General features: G+C 43.6%; 1 protein-coding gene across 1 annotated transcript in view; it reads right to left on the reverse strand.

The window, feature by feature from the left end:
- LOC112078605 (phosphatase and actin regulator 3-like) overlaps positions 1-6390 on the reverse strand; it is a gene marked incomplete at both ends in the record, with an annotated part of 13833 nt that extends 7443 nt beyond the window's left edge. The window contains one exon of the mRNA XM_024144784.1: positions 6178-6390. Coding sequence (XP_024000552.1) covers positions 6178-6390 — 213 coding nt within the window. The remainder of the gene's footprint in view (positions 1-6177) is intronic.
- Between the last annotated feature and the right edge of the window lie 8631 nt (positions 6391-15021).

Consider the following 15021-nt stretch of genomic DNA (forward strand, 5'->3'; position numbering starts at 1 on the left):
AACGTCCTGGGTAGAGTGGCTGGAGATCTCTTCCTCTCTAGGTTAGGACCCATAGAGAGGGGAACAGTAATATAATGATAATATTAGTTAATGTAATGGTGACCGTCCTGGGTAGAGTTGCTGGAGATCTCTTCCTCTCTAGGTTAGGACCCATAGAGAGGGGAACAGTAATATAATGATAATATTAGTTAATACATCTGCAATGGTGAAGTTCCTGGGTGATCTTCTTCATGGGATACGGTGAGGATGTGTTATCAGACATAGAGTTACTTATAAGATATAAGGTCAGAGAGTTTCTAAACCCAGAGGTGCAACATCACAAGACTTCTGGGAAGACTTACGAAACACATCAAACAGACCAGGCCCAGGTTGGAGAAGTAAATAAGAGAAGTGAAAAATTCTTCCTTAATTCATTTTCTCGAAACCTAAAGGTACGATCTAAATTCGAGCCAACGTCTGAAGTAGTTGAACATGGTTTTACTCCAACCTCGTGAGACTGACATGTTTTCATGTTCATCAAAAACAACTTCATATCGAAGGAGTGCCTTTGATTTGACGGCCTGCACATGCTCAGTTCGATGCAAGACGACACTTAGACCCGATGAAAGGACATGGCCTATAAGTGTGTTCGGGATTTGTTTTGGAGAAGCAGCTTCTGCCTGTCTTCATACTGTACTGTAGTTTATACTATGATGGTCTGTTACAGTGTCTACCTGTCTTCATACGGCACTGTCGTTGATACTATGACGACCCCCTGTCAGCCCAAGTGTGACGTCTAGTTCACTGACCATCTTAAGGATCGGAACCTTTTTTTTCAATTTTCTCCTAAAATGACATACCCAAATCTAACTGCCTGTAGCTCAGGACCTGATGCAAGGATATGCATATTCTTGGTACCATTGGAAAGGAAATCATTTGAAGTTTATGGAAATGTGAAAGGATTTTTTATTTTTTATTATTTCACCTTTTTTCAACTAGGTAGGCCAGTTGAGAACAAGTTCTGCGACCTGGTGACTTGGCCAAAATAGAGCAAAGCAGTGCGACACAAGCAACACAGAGTTACACGTGGGATAAACAAATGTGCAGACAATAGAAAAGTCTACATACAGTGTGTGCAATGTAGTAAGATTAGGGAGGTAAGACAATAAATAGGCCATAGTGGCAAAGTAATTACAATTTAACAATTAAAAACTGGAGTGATAGATGTGCAGAAGATGAATGTGCAAGTAGAAATACTGGGGTGCAAAGGAGCAACAAAAATAAATGACAATATGGGGATGAGGTAGTTGGGTGGGCTATTTACAGATGGGCTATGTACAGGTGCAATGATCGGTAAGCTGCTAAGACAGCTGATGCTTAAAGTTAGTGAGGGAGATATAAGACTCCAGCTTCAGTGATTTTTGCAATTTGTTCCAGTCATTGGCAGCAGAGAACTGGAAGGAAAGGTGGCCAAAGGAGGAGTTGGTTAGGTTGTAACCAATGAAATATACCTGCTGGAGCACGTGCTATGGGTGGGTGCTGCTATGGTGACCAGTGAGCTGAGATAAGGCAGGGCTTTACCTAGCAGAGACTTGTAGATGACCTGGAGTCAGTGGGTTTGGCGACGGATATGTAGTGAGGGCCAGCCAACGAGATCATACAGGTTGCAGTGGTGGGTAGTATATGGGGCGTTGGTGACAAAACGGATGGCACTGTGATAGACTAAATCCAATTTGCTGAGTAGAGTGTTRGAGGCTATTGTGTAAATGACATCGCCGAAGTCAAGGATCGGCAGGATAGTCCGTTTTACGAAGGTATGTTCGGCAGCATGAGTGAAGGACGCTTTGTTGCGAAATAGGAAGCCGATTCTAGATTTAATTTTGGATTGGAGATGCCTAGTGTGAGTCTGGAAGGAGAGTTTACAGTCAAACCAGACACCTGGTATTTGTAGTTGTCCACATATTCTAAGTCAGAACCGTCCAGAGTAGTGATGCTGGACGGGTGTGAAGGTGCGGGCAACGATCGGTTGAAGAGCATGCATTTAGTTTTTCTAGCATTTAAGAAGAGTTGGTGGCCACGGAAGGAGTGTTGTATGGCATTGAAGCTCGTCTGGAGGTTTGTTAAAACAGTGTCCAAAGATGGGCCAGAAGTATACAGAATGGTATCGTCTGCGTAGAGGTGGATCAGAGAATCACCAGCAGCAAGAGCAGCATCATTGATGTATACAGAGAAGAGAGTCGGCCTGAGAATTKAATCTTGTGAAAACCCCCATAGAGACTGCCAGAGGTGCGGACAACAGGCCCTCCGATTTGACACACTGAACTCTATCTGAGAAGTAGTTGGTGAACCAGGCGAGGCAGTCATTTGAGAAACCAAGGCTGTTGAGTCTTCCAATAAGAATGCGGTGATTGACAGAGTCGAAAGCCTTGGCAAGGTTGATGAATACGGCTGCACAGTATTGTCTTTTATCGATGGCAGTTATGATATCGTTTAGGACCGTGAGCGTGGCTGAGGAGCACCCATGACCAGCTCGGAAACCAGATTGCATAGCGGAGAAGGTATGGTGGGATTCGAAATAGTCAGTGATCTGTTTGTTAACTTGGCTTTCGAAGACCTTAGACAGGCAGGGTAGGATAGATATAGGTCTGTAACAATTTGGGTCTAGAGTGTCACCCCCTTAGAAGAGGGGGATGACCGCGGCAGATATCCAATCTTTAGGGATTTCAGACGATACGAAAGAGAGGATGAACAGGCTAGTAATAGGGGTTGCAACAATTGCAGCGGATAAYTTTAGAAAGAGAGGTTCCAGATTGTCTAGCCCAGCTGATTTGTAGGGGTCCAGATTTTGCAGCTCTTTCAGAACATCAGCTATCTGGATTTGGGTGAAGGAGAAATGGGAGAGGCTTAGGCAAATTGCTGTGCAGGGTGCAGAGCTGTTGACCGGGGAAGGGGTAGCCAGGTGGAAAGCATGGCCAGCCGTAGAAAAATGCTTACTGAAATTCTCTATTATTGTAGATTTATCGGTGGTGACAGTGTTTCCTAGCCTCAGTGCAGTGGGCAGCTGGGAGGAGGTGCTCTTATTCTCCATGGACTTTGCAGTGTCCCAGAACTTTTTGGAGTTTATTCTACAGGATGCTAATTTCTGTTTGAAAAAGCTAGCCTTTGCTTTCCCAACTGCCTGTGTATATTGTTTCCTAACTTCCTGAAAATGTGCATATCGTAGGGGCTATTCAATGCTAATGCAGTACGCCACAGGATGTTTTTGTGCTGGTCAAGGACAGTCAGATCTGGAGTGAACCAAGGGCTATATCTGTTCTTAGTTCTACATTTTTTGAATGGGGAATGCTTATTTAAGATGATAAGGAAAGCACTTTTTCTACTGACAGAATGAGGTCAATAACCTTCCAGGATACCCAGGCCTGCTCGCTGAAGTGTTTTATGGAGCGTTTGACAGTGATGAGGGGTGGTCGTTTGACCGCGGACCCATTACGGACATAGGCAATGAGGCAGTGATCGCTGAGATCCTGGTTGAAGACAGCAGAGGTCTATTTAGAGGGCAGGTTGGTCAGGATGATACTGTATCTATGAGGGTGCCCGTGTTTACAGATTTAGGGTTGTACCTGGTAGGTTCCTTGATAATTTGTGTGAGATTGAGAGCATCTAGCTTAGATTGTAGGATGGCCGGGGTGTTAAGCATGTCCCAGTTTAGGTCACCTAACAGTACAAACTCTGAAGATAAATGGGGGACAAGTAATTCACATATGGTGTCCAGGGCACAGCTGGAGGCTGAGGGGGGTCTATAACAAGCAGCAACAGTGAGAGACTTATTTCTGGAAAGGTGGATTTTTAAAAGTAGAAGCTCAAACTGTTTGGGCACAGACCTGGATGGCATGACAGAACTCTGCAGGCTATCTCTGCAGTAGATTGCAACTCCACCCCCTTTGGCAGTTCTATCTTGGCGGAAAATGTTGTAGTTGGGGATGGAAATTTCTGAATTTTTGGTGACCTTCCTAAGCCAGGATTCAGACACGGCTAGGACATCAGGGTTGGTGGAGTGTGCTAAAGCAGTGAATAAAACAAACTTAGGGAGGAGGCTTCTAATGTTAACATGCATGAAACCAAGGCTTTTACGGTTACAGATATCAACAAATGAGAGCGCCTGGGGAATGGGAGTGGAACTGGGCTACTGGGTTAACCTCTACATCACCAGAGGAACAGAGGAGGAGTAGGATAAGGGTTCGGCTAAAGGCTATAAGAACTGGTCGTCTAGTGCGTTGGGGACAGATAATAAAAGGAGCAGATTTCTGGGCGTGGTAGAATAGATTCAAGGCATAATGTACAGACAAGGATATGGTAGGATGTGAGTACAGTGGAGATAAACCTAGGCGTTGATTGACGACGAGAGAGGTTTCGTCTCTAGAGGCACCAGTTAAGCCAGGTGAGGTCTCCGCATGTGTGTGGGGTGGGACGAAAGAGCTATCTAAGGCATTTTGAGCGGGACTGAAGGCTCAACAGTGAAATAAAACAATAAAAACTAGCCAAGACAGCAGTGGACAAGACATATTGACACTAGAGAGAGGCATAAAGCAATCACAGGTGTTGATCAGGAGAGCTAAGACAACAACGAGTAATTGGCGATGAATGGGCAGAGTGGGTCAGTTAGGTACATACAGGACCTGAGTTTGAGGCTGGGGCCAACAGATAAACAAAATGAGGTACCATGTTATTGAAACAGTCCAGGGGGCATCAGCTGTGTAGCCGAGTGATCATAGGGTCAGAAGAGCAGCAATAGGTGAGTCAGGGTGCTGTTTGGTATTCATTACTACGCTAGGCGAGCAGAGGACACAGCGTTCAGAAAAGCTAGCTGGCCGGGGCTAGTAGATGGTTCTTTGGCGACATCGTAACAGAATAGCCTGTTAAGACCACATYGGGCGATCACTTCGGCATTCCAGTCGTGATGGATCGGCGGGGCTCCGTGTCGACAATGAAGGGTCCAGGCCAAGTGGCAAAGGAGGTATTGTAGCCCTAGAATTAGCTGGTATATGGGCCTAGCTCGAGGCTAGCTCAAGGCTGGCTGAATGTAGTAGAATATAACAAAATAGATCTGGTAAAAGWTAATACAAAGTAAAACCTACCGTTCTTTGGTATTTTTTTGTACCATCATCTTTGAAAGGCAAGAGAAAGTCCATAATGTATTATTCCAGCCCAGGTGCAATTGAGATTTTGGCCACTAGATGGCATCAGTGTACGTGCAAAGTGTTAGACTGATCCAATGAACCATTGCATTACTGTTCAAAATTTTGTATCAAGACTGCCCAAATGTGCTTAATTTGTTTATTAATAAGTTTTCATGTTCAAAATTGTGCATTCTCCTCAAACAATAGCATGGTATTATTTCACTGTAATAGCTACTGTAAATTGGACAGTGCAGTTAGATTAACAATAATTTAAGCTTCCTGCCAATATCAGATATGTCCATGTCCTGGGAAATGTTCTTGTTACTTACAACCTCATGCTAATCGCATTAGCCTACGTTAGCTCAACCGTCCCGTGGAAGGGACACCGATCCCGAAGAAGTTTTAAACTGCCCAGCCTAGACAGTAGTTAGCCAGCTGTTTGAGGCTGGTTACAGTTAGTAAGCTAGCAGGCTAGATAGAGTTAGCCTTTCAACTACCCACCCTGGACAGTAGTTAGCTAGCTGTATGAGCCTGGTTAGAGTTAGCCTTTAAACTGCCCAGCCTGGACAGTAGTTAGCTAGCTGTATGAGCCTGGTTAGAGTTAGCCTTTAAACTGCCCAGCCTGGACAGTAGTTAGCTAGCTGTATGAGCCTGTTTAGAGTTAGTAAGCTAGCAGGCTGGTTGGAGTTAGCTAGCTGTATGAGGCTGGCTTGAGTTAGCTAACAGGCCAGTAACAGAGGCTGGTTAAAGTTAGCTAACATGCTAACAGACCAAGAACAGAGGCTAGTTATAGTTAACTAACATGCTAACAGGCCAGTAACAGAGGCTGGTTAAAGTTAGCTAACATGCTAACAGGCCAGTAACAGAGGCTGGTTAAAGTTAGCTAACATGCTAACAGGCCAGTAACAGAGGCTGGTTATAGTTAGCTAACATGCTAACAGACCAGTAACAGAGGCTGGTTATAGTTAGCTAGCATGATTACAGACCAGGACCAGGGGCTAGGGGCTGATTTGGGACTCACCCTCTAGGCTGCCCAGCCTGGTAAGTAGTTTGGGCAGGTTGGGGTGTGGGAGGTCCCATGGGGGGTCCATGGGGTGAGGTGTCTCCTGCCCCCCTCCTGTCTCAGCCTGTAGCAGAAAGCTGTCCACACAGGGCTCACAGAGGGAAGTGTCCTCCTCCCCTCCGTCCTCACTCTGGTCCGCCACTGTCAAAGTGTCTTCCGTCAGATCAACAGCTGAAACAAACAACATTAAAAACAACAACATCAAAAACACAGTCCTTTGTTGAAATACACAGTTAGATSAGGACAGGACAGTTTTCTGTGGGTTACCTGGGTTACTGTTTGTTACACAGTCCTTTGTTGAAATACACAGTTAGATCAGGACAGGACAGTTTTCTGTGGGTTACCTGGGTTACTGTGTGTTACACAGTCCTTTGTTGAAATACACAGTTAGATCAGGACAGGACAGTTTTCTGTCTAACTATTTGATCCTGCTTGATCAGGTTACCTGTGTTACTGTGGGTTACTGTGTGTTACTGTGGGTTACTGTGGGTTACCTGGGTTACTGTGGGTTACCTGGGTTACTGTGTGTTACTGTGGGTTACCTGGGTTACTGTGGGTTACTGTGGAGAAGGAGAGAGATGTGTGCATTAATAAGGGTTTAGGCAAATTGTGGTAAGCAGTGGTGCAGGCTGTTGGGGATCGGAAGGTGCCGCGGGTGACATTGAGTCTGTACGGGGTACCTGGAAGCATGGCAGGTAGAAAATTGCTTATCCTGTATATATAGCCGTCGAATTCTTATTATTTGATAGACTCTGTATGGTCCGATTTATTTATCCGTAGACCCCCTGCTATGTATATAGCCAGACCAACATGGGGTGATCTCTCTTGCTACCGATCTAACAGTGGCGATGGCGCTGGGCAGGAGGTGTTATTCTCCCATTGTATGGATTTTGGGCAGTGGGTCTAGACTGCTCCAACATTGACTCTGTACGTAATCACTTTGGGAAGTGTTTTATATCTAACGCCTGCGATTGCTTCACATGACTCTGTACCGGTAAAACCAATTTTGTTTTGAAAAAGTACACTCTCCTGTGTGTGACTTTTCAAGCTGGTCCACGGATGGTATTGACTCTGTACCATTGGGTATCTCTTTAATTCTGAAATTTTACGTATGCTTATCAACGCTAATGGCAGTAACGCGGATGTTTTTTGTGCTGGTCAGGACAGTCAGATTGGAGTGAACTAAGGCATATTGTTCTTCAAGTTCTAGACTTAAGACATTTTTTGATCGCGCGGCATGTTGCATTTATTAAGATGATAGTACTCGCAGAAGTCACTTTTTCTACTGTGACATGCTGGTGAAGGTCTAATGGTTATCCAGGATACCGGGCTGGCTCCCGTGTAGTAAGTGTTTAGTCATGGTCACATTGAGTCGGATGTTATTGACAGTCGGGATAGCACGGGTGGCTCTCGTATTATTGAAGGACTCCCGACAGGACCCATTAACGGACATTATGAATAACTGTAGCACGTTAACGTATTCGGTTGTGATCTGGTTTGACAGACACGCAGAGGTCTCACCTCTGTATTAAGATGAGGCGCAGCTGCATTTGGTCAGTTGAACTCTGTGAATGACCTTGGTACCACTGTAATCTATGAGGGTGCCCGTGTTACAGATTTAGGGTTTGTACCTGGTAGGTTCTTGATAAATTTGTGGTGAGATTGAGAGCGCAATTAGCTTAGATTGTAGGATGGGGAGGTGTTAAGCATGTCGCAGTTTAGGCTACCTAAAGTACAAACTCTGAAGATATGGCGGGACAGTAATTCACATATGGTGTAGGGGACGCTGGAGGTGAGGGGGTCTATAAAAGAGCACAGTGAGAGACTTATTTCTGGAAAGGTGGATTTTTTAAAAGTAGAAGACTCAACTGGTTTGGCCTGTGATATAAGCAGCGACGCTTTTCGCGATCAGGTTGAATGAAAACTCTGGCTATCTCTTGGTCGGGTATAGGGACATTCACCTCCACCGGTACCCCTTTGGAGTTCTATCTTTGGCGGAAAAGTTGTAGTTGGGGTGGGAAATTTTGATTTTTTGGTGATTCTAAGCCAGGATTCAGAACGGAGGTCAGGTGTGTGGAGTGTGCTAAAGCGTGAATAACAACTTAGGGAGGAGGCTTTATGTTAAATGGAAAGGTTTTACGGTTAACAGGATTCAACAAATGAGAGGTCTGGGGAATGGGGTGGAACTGGGCTGGTACACTTACGAACTGGTTACCTCTACAATCAAGAGGAAAAGGGAAGGAGAGGAATACAGGGTTCGCTTAAAGGCTTAAGAACTTCGGTGTTAGTGCGTTGGGGCAAGATAATAAAAAGGAGTCTGATTTCTGGGGTGGTGAATAGAATTCGCATAATTAAGACCGATAAAGATATGGTGGAATGTGAGTGCAGTGGAGATAAACTAGTGATTGACAGAGAGAAGGTTTCGTCTCTAGAGGCAAACCTGTATATAGCTCCCACATTGACGTCGGTACCGGTACCCCTGTAATATAGGTCTCACCATTGACTCTCGTACCCCTGTATAAGTCCACATGGACTTCTCCTCCCTGTATATAGCCTCCACATTACTCTGTCCGTACCCCCTGTATATAGCCCCACATTGACTCTGTAGTACCCCCCGTATATAGCCCGCTATTGTTATTTTACTGCTGCTCTTTAATTATTTTTATTCTATTTTTTTGTTGTTGGTTATGTTCTTAAAACTGCATGTTTTTTTAAGGGCCTATTAAGTAAGGCATTTCACTGTGAGGTCTACTAGACTGTTTGTATTCAGCATTTCACTGTGAGGTCTACTACAACCTGTTGTATTCAGCATTTCACTGTGAGGTCTACTACACACTGTTGTATTCAGCATTTCACTGTGAGGTCTACTAACACCTGTTGTATTCAGCATTTCACTGTGAGGTCTACTACACACCTGTTGTATTCAGCATTTCACTGTAAGGTCTACTACACCTGTTGTATTCAGCATTTCACTGTGAAGGTCTACTACACACTGTTGTATTCAGCATTTCACTGTGAAGGTCTACTACACCTGTTGTATTCAGCATTTCAACTGTGAGGTCTACTACACCTGTTGTATTCAGCATTTCACTGTGAGGTCTACTACACTGTTGTATTCAGCATTTCACTGTGAGGTCTACTACACCTGTTGTATTCAGCATTTCACTGTAAGGTCTACTACACCTGTTGTATTCAGCATTTCACTGTGAGGTCTACTACACCTGTTGTATCAGCATTTCACTGTGAGGTCTACTACACCTGTTGTATTCAGCATTTCACTGTGAGGTCTACTACCCTGTTGTATTCAGCATTTCACTGTAAGGTCTACTACACTGTTGTATCAGCATTTCACTGTGAGGTCTACTACACCTGTTGTATTCAGCATTTCACTGTAAGGTCTACTACACCTGTTGTATTCAGCATTTACTGTAAGGTCTACTACAACCTGTTGTATTCAGCATTTCACTGTAAGGTCTACTAAACCTGTTGTATTCAGCATTTCACTGTAAGGTCTACTACACCTGTTGTATTCAGCATTTACTGTAAGGTCTACTACACCTGTTGTATCAGCATTTCACTGTGGGTCTACTACACCTGTTGTATTCAGCATTTCAACTGTAAAGGTCTACTACACCTGTTGTATTCAGCATTTCACTGTGAGGTCTACTACACCTGTTGTATTCAGCATTTCACTGTAAGGTCTACTACACCTGTTGTATTCAGCATTTTCACTGTGAGGTCTACTACATGTTGTATTCAGCATTTCACTGTGAGGTCTATACACCTGTTGTATTCAGCATTTCACTGTGAGGTCTACTACACACTGTTGTATTCAGCATTTCACTGTGAGGTCTACTACACCTGTTGTATTCAGCATTTCACTGTGAGGTCCTACTACACCTGTGTTATTCAGCATTTCACTGTAAGGTCTACTACACCTGTTGTATTCAGCATTTCACTGTGAGGTCTACTACACCTGTTGTATTCAGCATTTCACTTTGAGGTCTCTACACCCCTGTTGTATTCAGCATTTCACTGTGAGGTCTACTACACCTGTTGTATTCAGCATTTCACTGTAAGGTCTACTACACATGTTGTATTCAGCATTTCACTGTGAGGTCTACTACACCTGTTGTATTCAGCATTTCACTGTAGGTCTACTACACCTGTTGTATTCAGCATTTAACTGTAAGGTCTACTACACCTGTTGTATTCAGCATTTCACTGTGAGGTCACTACACCTGTTGTATTCAGCATTTCACTGTAAGGTCTACTACACCTGTTGTATTCAGCATTTCACTGTAAGGTCTACTACACCTGTTGTATTCAGCATTTCACTGTAAGGTCTACTACACCTGTTGTATTCAGCATTTAACTGTAAGGTCTACTACACCTGTTGTATTCAGCATTTCACTGTGAGGTCTACTACACCTGTTGTATTCAGCATTTCACTGTGAGGTCTACTAACACTGTTGTATTCAGCATTTCACTGTAATGTCTACTACACATGTTGTATTCAGCATTTCATTGTGAGGTCTACTACACCTGTTGTATTCAGCATTTCACTGTAAGTCTACTACACCTGTTGTATTCAGCATTTCACTGTAAGGTCTACTAACTGTTGTATTCAGCATTTAACTGTAAGGTCTACTACACCTGTTGTATTCAGCATTTCACTGTGAGGTCTACTACACCTGTTGTTCAGCATTTACTGTAGGTTACTACCCTGTTATCAGCATTCACGTAAGGTCTACTACACCTGTTGTATTCAGCATTTCACTGTAAGGTCTACTACACCTGTTGTATTCAGCATTTCACTGTAAGGTCTACTACACCTGTTGTATTCAGCATTTCACTGTAAGGTCTACTACAACCTGTTGTATTCAGCATTTCACTGTGAGGTCTACTACACCTGTTGTATTCAGCATTTCACTGTGAGGTCTACTACATCTGTTGTATTCAGCATTTCACTGTAGGTCTACTACACCTGTTGTATTAGCATTTCACTGTGAGGTCTACAACACCTGTTGTATTCAGCATTTCACTGTGAGGTCTACACCTTGTTGTATTCAGCATTCACTGTGAGGTCTACTACACCTGTTGTATTCAGCATTTCACTGTAAGGTCTACTACACCTGTTGTATTCAGTATTTCACTGTGAGGTCTACTACCTGTTGTATTCAGCATTTCACTGTGAGGTTACTACACCTGTTGTATTCAGCATTTCACTGTGAGGTCTACTACACCTGTTGTATTCAGCATTTCACTGTAAGGTCTACTAACACCTGTTGTATTCAGCATTCACTGTAAGGTCTACTACACCTGTTGTATTCAGCATTTCACTGTAAGGTCTACTACACCTGTTGTATTCAGCATTTCACTGTAAGGTCTACTACACCTGTTGTATTCAGCATTTCACTGTGAGGTCTACTACACCTGTTGTATTCAGCATTTCACTGTAAGGTCTACTAACCTGTTGTTATTCAGCATTTCACTGTGAGGTCTACTAACCTGTTGTATTCAGCATTTCACTGTGAGGTCTACTACACCTGTTGTATTCAGCATTTCACTGTGAGGTCTACTACACCTGTTGTATTCAGAATTTCACTGTAAGGTCTATTACACCTGTTGTATTCAGCATTTCACTGTGAGGTCTACTACACCTGTTGTATTCAGCATTTCACTGTAAGGTCTACTACACCTGTTGTATTCAGCATTTCACTGTGAGGTCTACTACACCTGTTGTATTCAGCATTTCACTGTAAGGTCTACTACACCTGTTGTATTCAGCATTTCACTGTAAGGTCTACTACACCTGTTGTATTCAGCATTTCACTGTGAGGTCTACTAACTGTTGTATTCAGCATTTCACTGTAAGGTCTACTACACCTGTTGTATTCGCATTTCACTGTAAGGTCTACTACACCTGTTGTATTCAGCATTTCACTGTAAGGTCTACTAACCTGTTGTATTCAGCATTTCACTGTGAGGTCTACTACACCTGTTGTATTCAGCATTTCACTGTAAGGTCTACTACACCTGTTGTATTCAGCATTTCACTGTGAGGTCTACTACACCTGTTGTATTCAGCATTCACTGTAAGGTCTACTACACCTGTTGTATTCAGCATTTCACTGTGAGGTCTACTACACCTGTTGTATTCAGCATTTCACTGTAAGGTCTACTACACCTGTTGTATTCGCATTTCACTGTGAGGTCTACTACACCTGTTGTATTCAGCATTTCACTGTGAGGTCTACTACACCTGTTGTATTCAGCATTCACTGTAAGGTCTACTACACCTGTTGTTTCAGCATTTCACTGTAAGGTCTCTACACCTGTTGTATTCAGCATTTCACTGTAAGGTCTACTACACCTGTTGTATTCAGCATTTCACTGTAAGGTCTACTACACCTGTTGTATTCAGCATTTCACTGTAAGGTCTACTACACCTGTTGTATTCAGCATTTCACTGTGAGGTCTACTACACCTGTTTGTATTCAGCATTTCACTGTGAGGTCTACTACATCTGTTGTATTCAGCATTTCACTGTAAGGTCTACTACACCTGTTGTATTCAGCATTTCACTGTGAGGTCTACAACACCTGTTGTATTCAGCATTTCACTGTGAGTCTACTACACCTGTTGTATTCAGCATTTCACTGTGAGGTCTACTACACCTGTTGTATTCAGCATTTCACTGTAAGGTCTACTACACCTGTTGTATTCAGTATTTCACGTGTGAGGTCTACTACACCTGTTGTATTCAGCATTTCACTGTGAGGTACACTACACCTGTTGTATTCAGCATTTCACTGTGAGGTCTACTACACCTGTTGTATTCAGCATTTCACTGTAAGGTCTACTACACTGTTGTATTCAGCATTTCACTGTAAGGTCTACTACACCTGTTGTATTCAGCATTTCACTGTAAGGTCTACTACACCTGTTGTATTCAGCATTTCACTGTAAGGTCTACTACACCTGTTGTATTCAGCATTTCACTGTGAGGTCTACTACACCTGTTGTATTCAGCATTTCACTGTAAGGTCTACTACACCTGTTGTATTCAGCATTTCACTGTGAGGTCTACTACACCTGTTGTATTCAGCATTCACTGTGAGGTCTACTACACCTGTTGTATTCAGCATTTCACTGTGAGGTCTACTACACCTGTTGTATTCAGAATTTCACTGTAAGGTCTATTACACCTGTTGTATTCAGCATTTCACTGTGAGGTCTACTACACCTGTTGTTATTCAGCATTTCACTGTAAGGTCTACTACACCTGTTGTATTCAGCATTTCACTGTGAGGTCTACTACACCTGTTGTATTCAGCATTTCACTGTAAGGTCTACTACACCTGTTGTATTCAGCATTTCACTGTAAGGTCTACTACACCTGTTGTATTCAGCATTTCACTGTGAGGTCTACTACACCTGTTGTATTCAGCATTCACTGTAAGGTCTACTACACCTGTTGTATTCGCATTTCACTGTAAGGTCTACTACACCTGTTGTATTCAGCATTTCACTGTAAGGTCTACTACACCTGTTGTATTCAGCATTTCACTGTGAGGTCTACTACACCTGTTGTATTCAGCATTTCATGTAAGGTCTACTACACCTGTTGTATTCAGCATTTCACTGTGAGGTCTACTACACCTGTTGTATTAGCATTTCACTGTAAGGTCTACTACACCTGTTGTATTCAGCATTTCACTGTGAGGTCTACTACACCTGTTGTATTCAGCATTTCACTGTAAGGTCTACTACACCTGTTGTATCGGCATTTCACTGTGAGTCTACTACACCTGTTGTATTCAGCATTTCACTGTAAGGTCTACTACACCTGTTGTATTCGGCGCATGTGACCAATACAATCTGATTTGATTTGATTTGATGGACTGTTCTCCAAACCACCGCTGGTGGGGACACAGATCATTGAAGTCAGCTCTCTACTGCTAAGCAGCTGGAACACTGCAGTTTATACCATGAATCAGATATAAACCAGGCACAGGCTGCCTCCCAAAGGGCCGGATTACTGAATGAGAACGCAGGGCACGTGCCCCGGGGCCCCCAATCTCCAGATATTATAATTGTTATTTTATTTTGGGGGGGGGGGTTGGGGACCCTTGGAGGTAGAGGGTCCCCCCAGATAGCATATGATAGCATAATGTGTAGAATTAGCTTTAAAACTGCGCCGGGGCGCCAATCCGGTAGTCCAGTTCAGCAAATGGCACCCTATTCCCTACATGCCCGGCCCTGGTTAAAATTAGTCCACCATATAGGGAATAGGGTGCCATTTGGGACGCAGTAGGGACAGAATGGGTTCTGACAGTACCCAGTAGTACACACAGTAACCCAGGTAACCCACAGTAACCACAGTAACCCAGTAACCCACAGTAACCCAGGTAACCCACGTAACCCACAGTAACTCATAGTAAACCCAGGTAACCCACAGCAACCCATAGTAACACACAGTAACCCAGGTAACCCAAGTAACAAGGTAACCCACAGTAACCAACAGTAACCCAGGAAACCCACAGTGACCCACAGTAACCAAGGTAACCCACAGTAACCCACAGTAACCCAGGTAACCCACAGTAACACCACAGTAACCCAGTAACCCAGAAACCCACAGTGACCCACAGTAACCAAGGTAACCCACAGTAACCCACAGTAACCCAGGAACCCAGGTAACCACAGTAACCCAGGTAACCCACAGTAACCCACAGTAACTCATAGTAACCCAGGTACCCACAGTAACCCACAGTACACCAGGTAACCTACAAGTAACCG

This window comes from Salvelinus sp. IW2-2015, unplaced genomic scaffold (assembly GCF_002910315.2).
Source record: "Salvelinus sp. IW2-2015 unplaced genomic scaffold, ASM291031v2 Un_scaffold5945, whole genome shotgun sequence".
NCBI lineage: Eukaryota > Metazoa > Chordata > Actinopteri > Salmoniformes > Salmonidae > Salvelinus > Salvelinus sp. IW2-2015.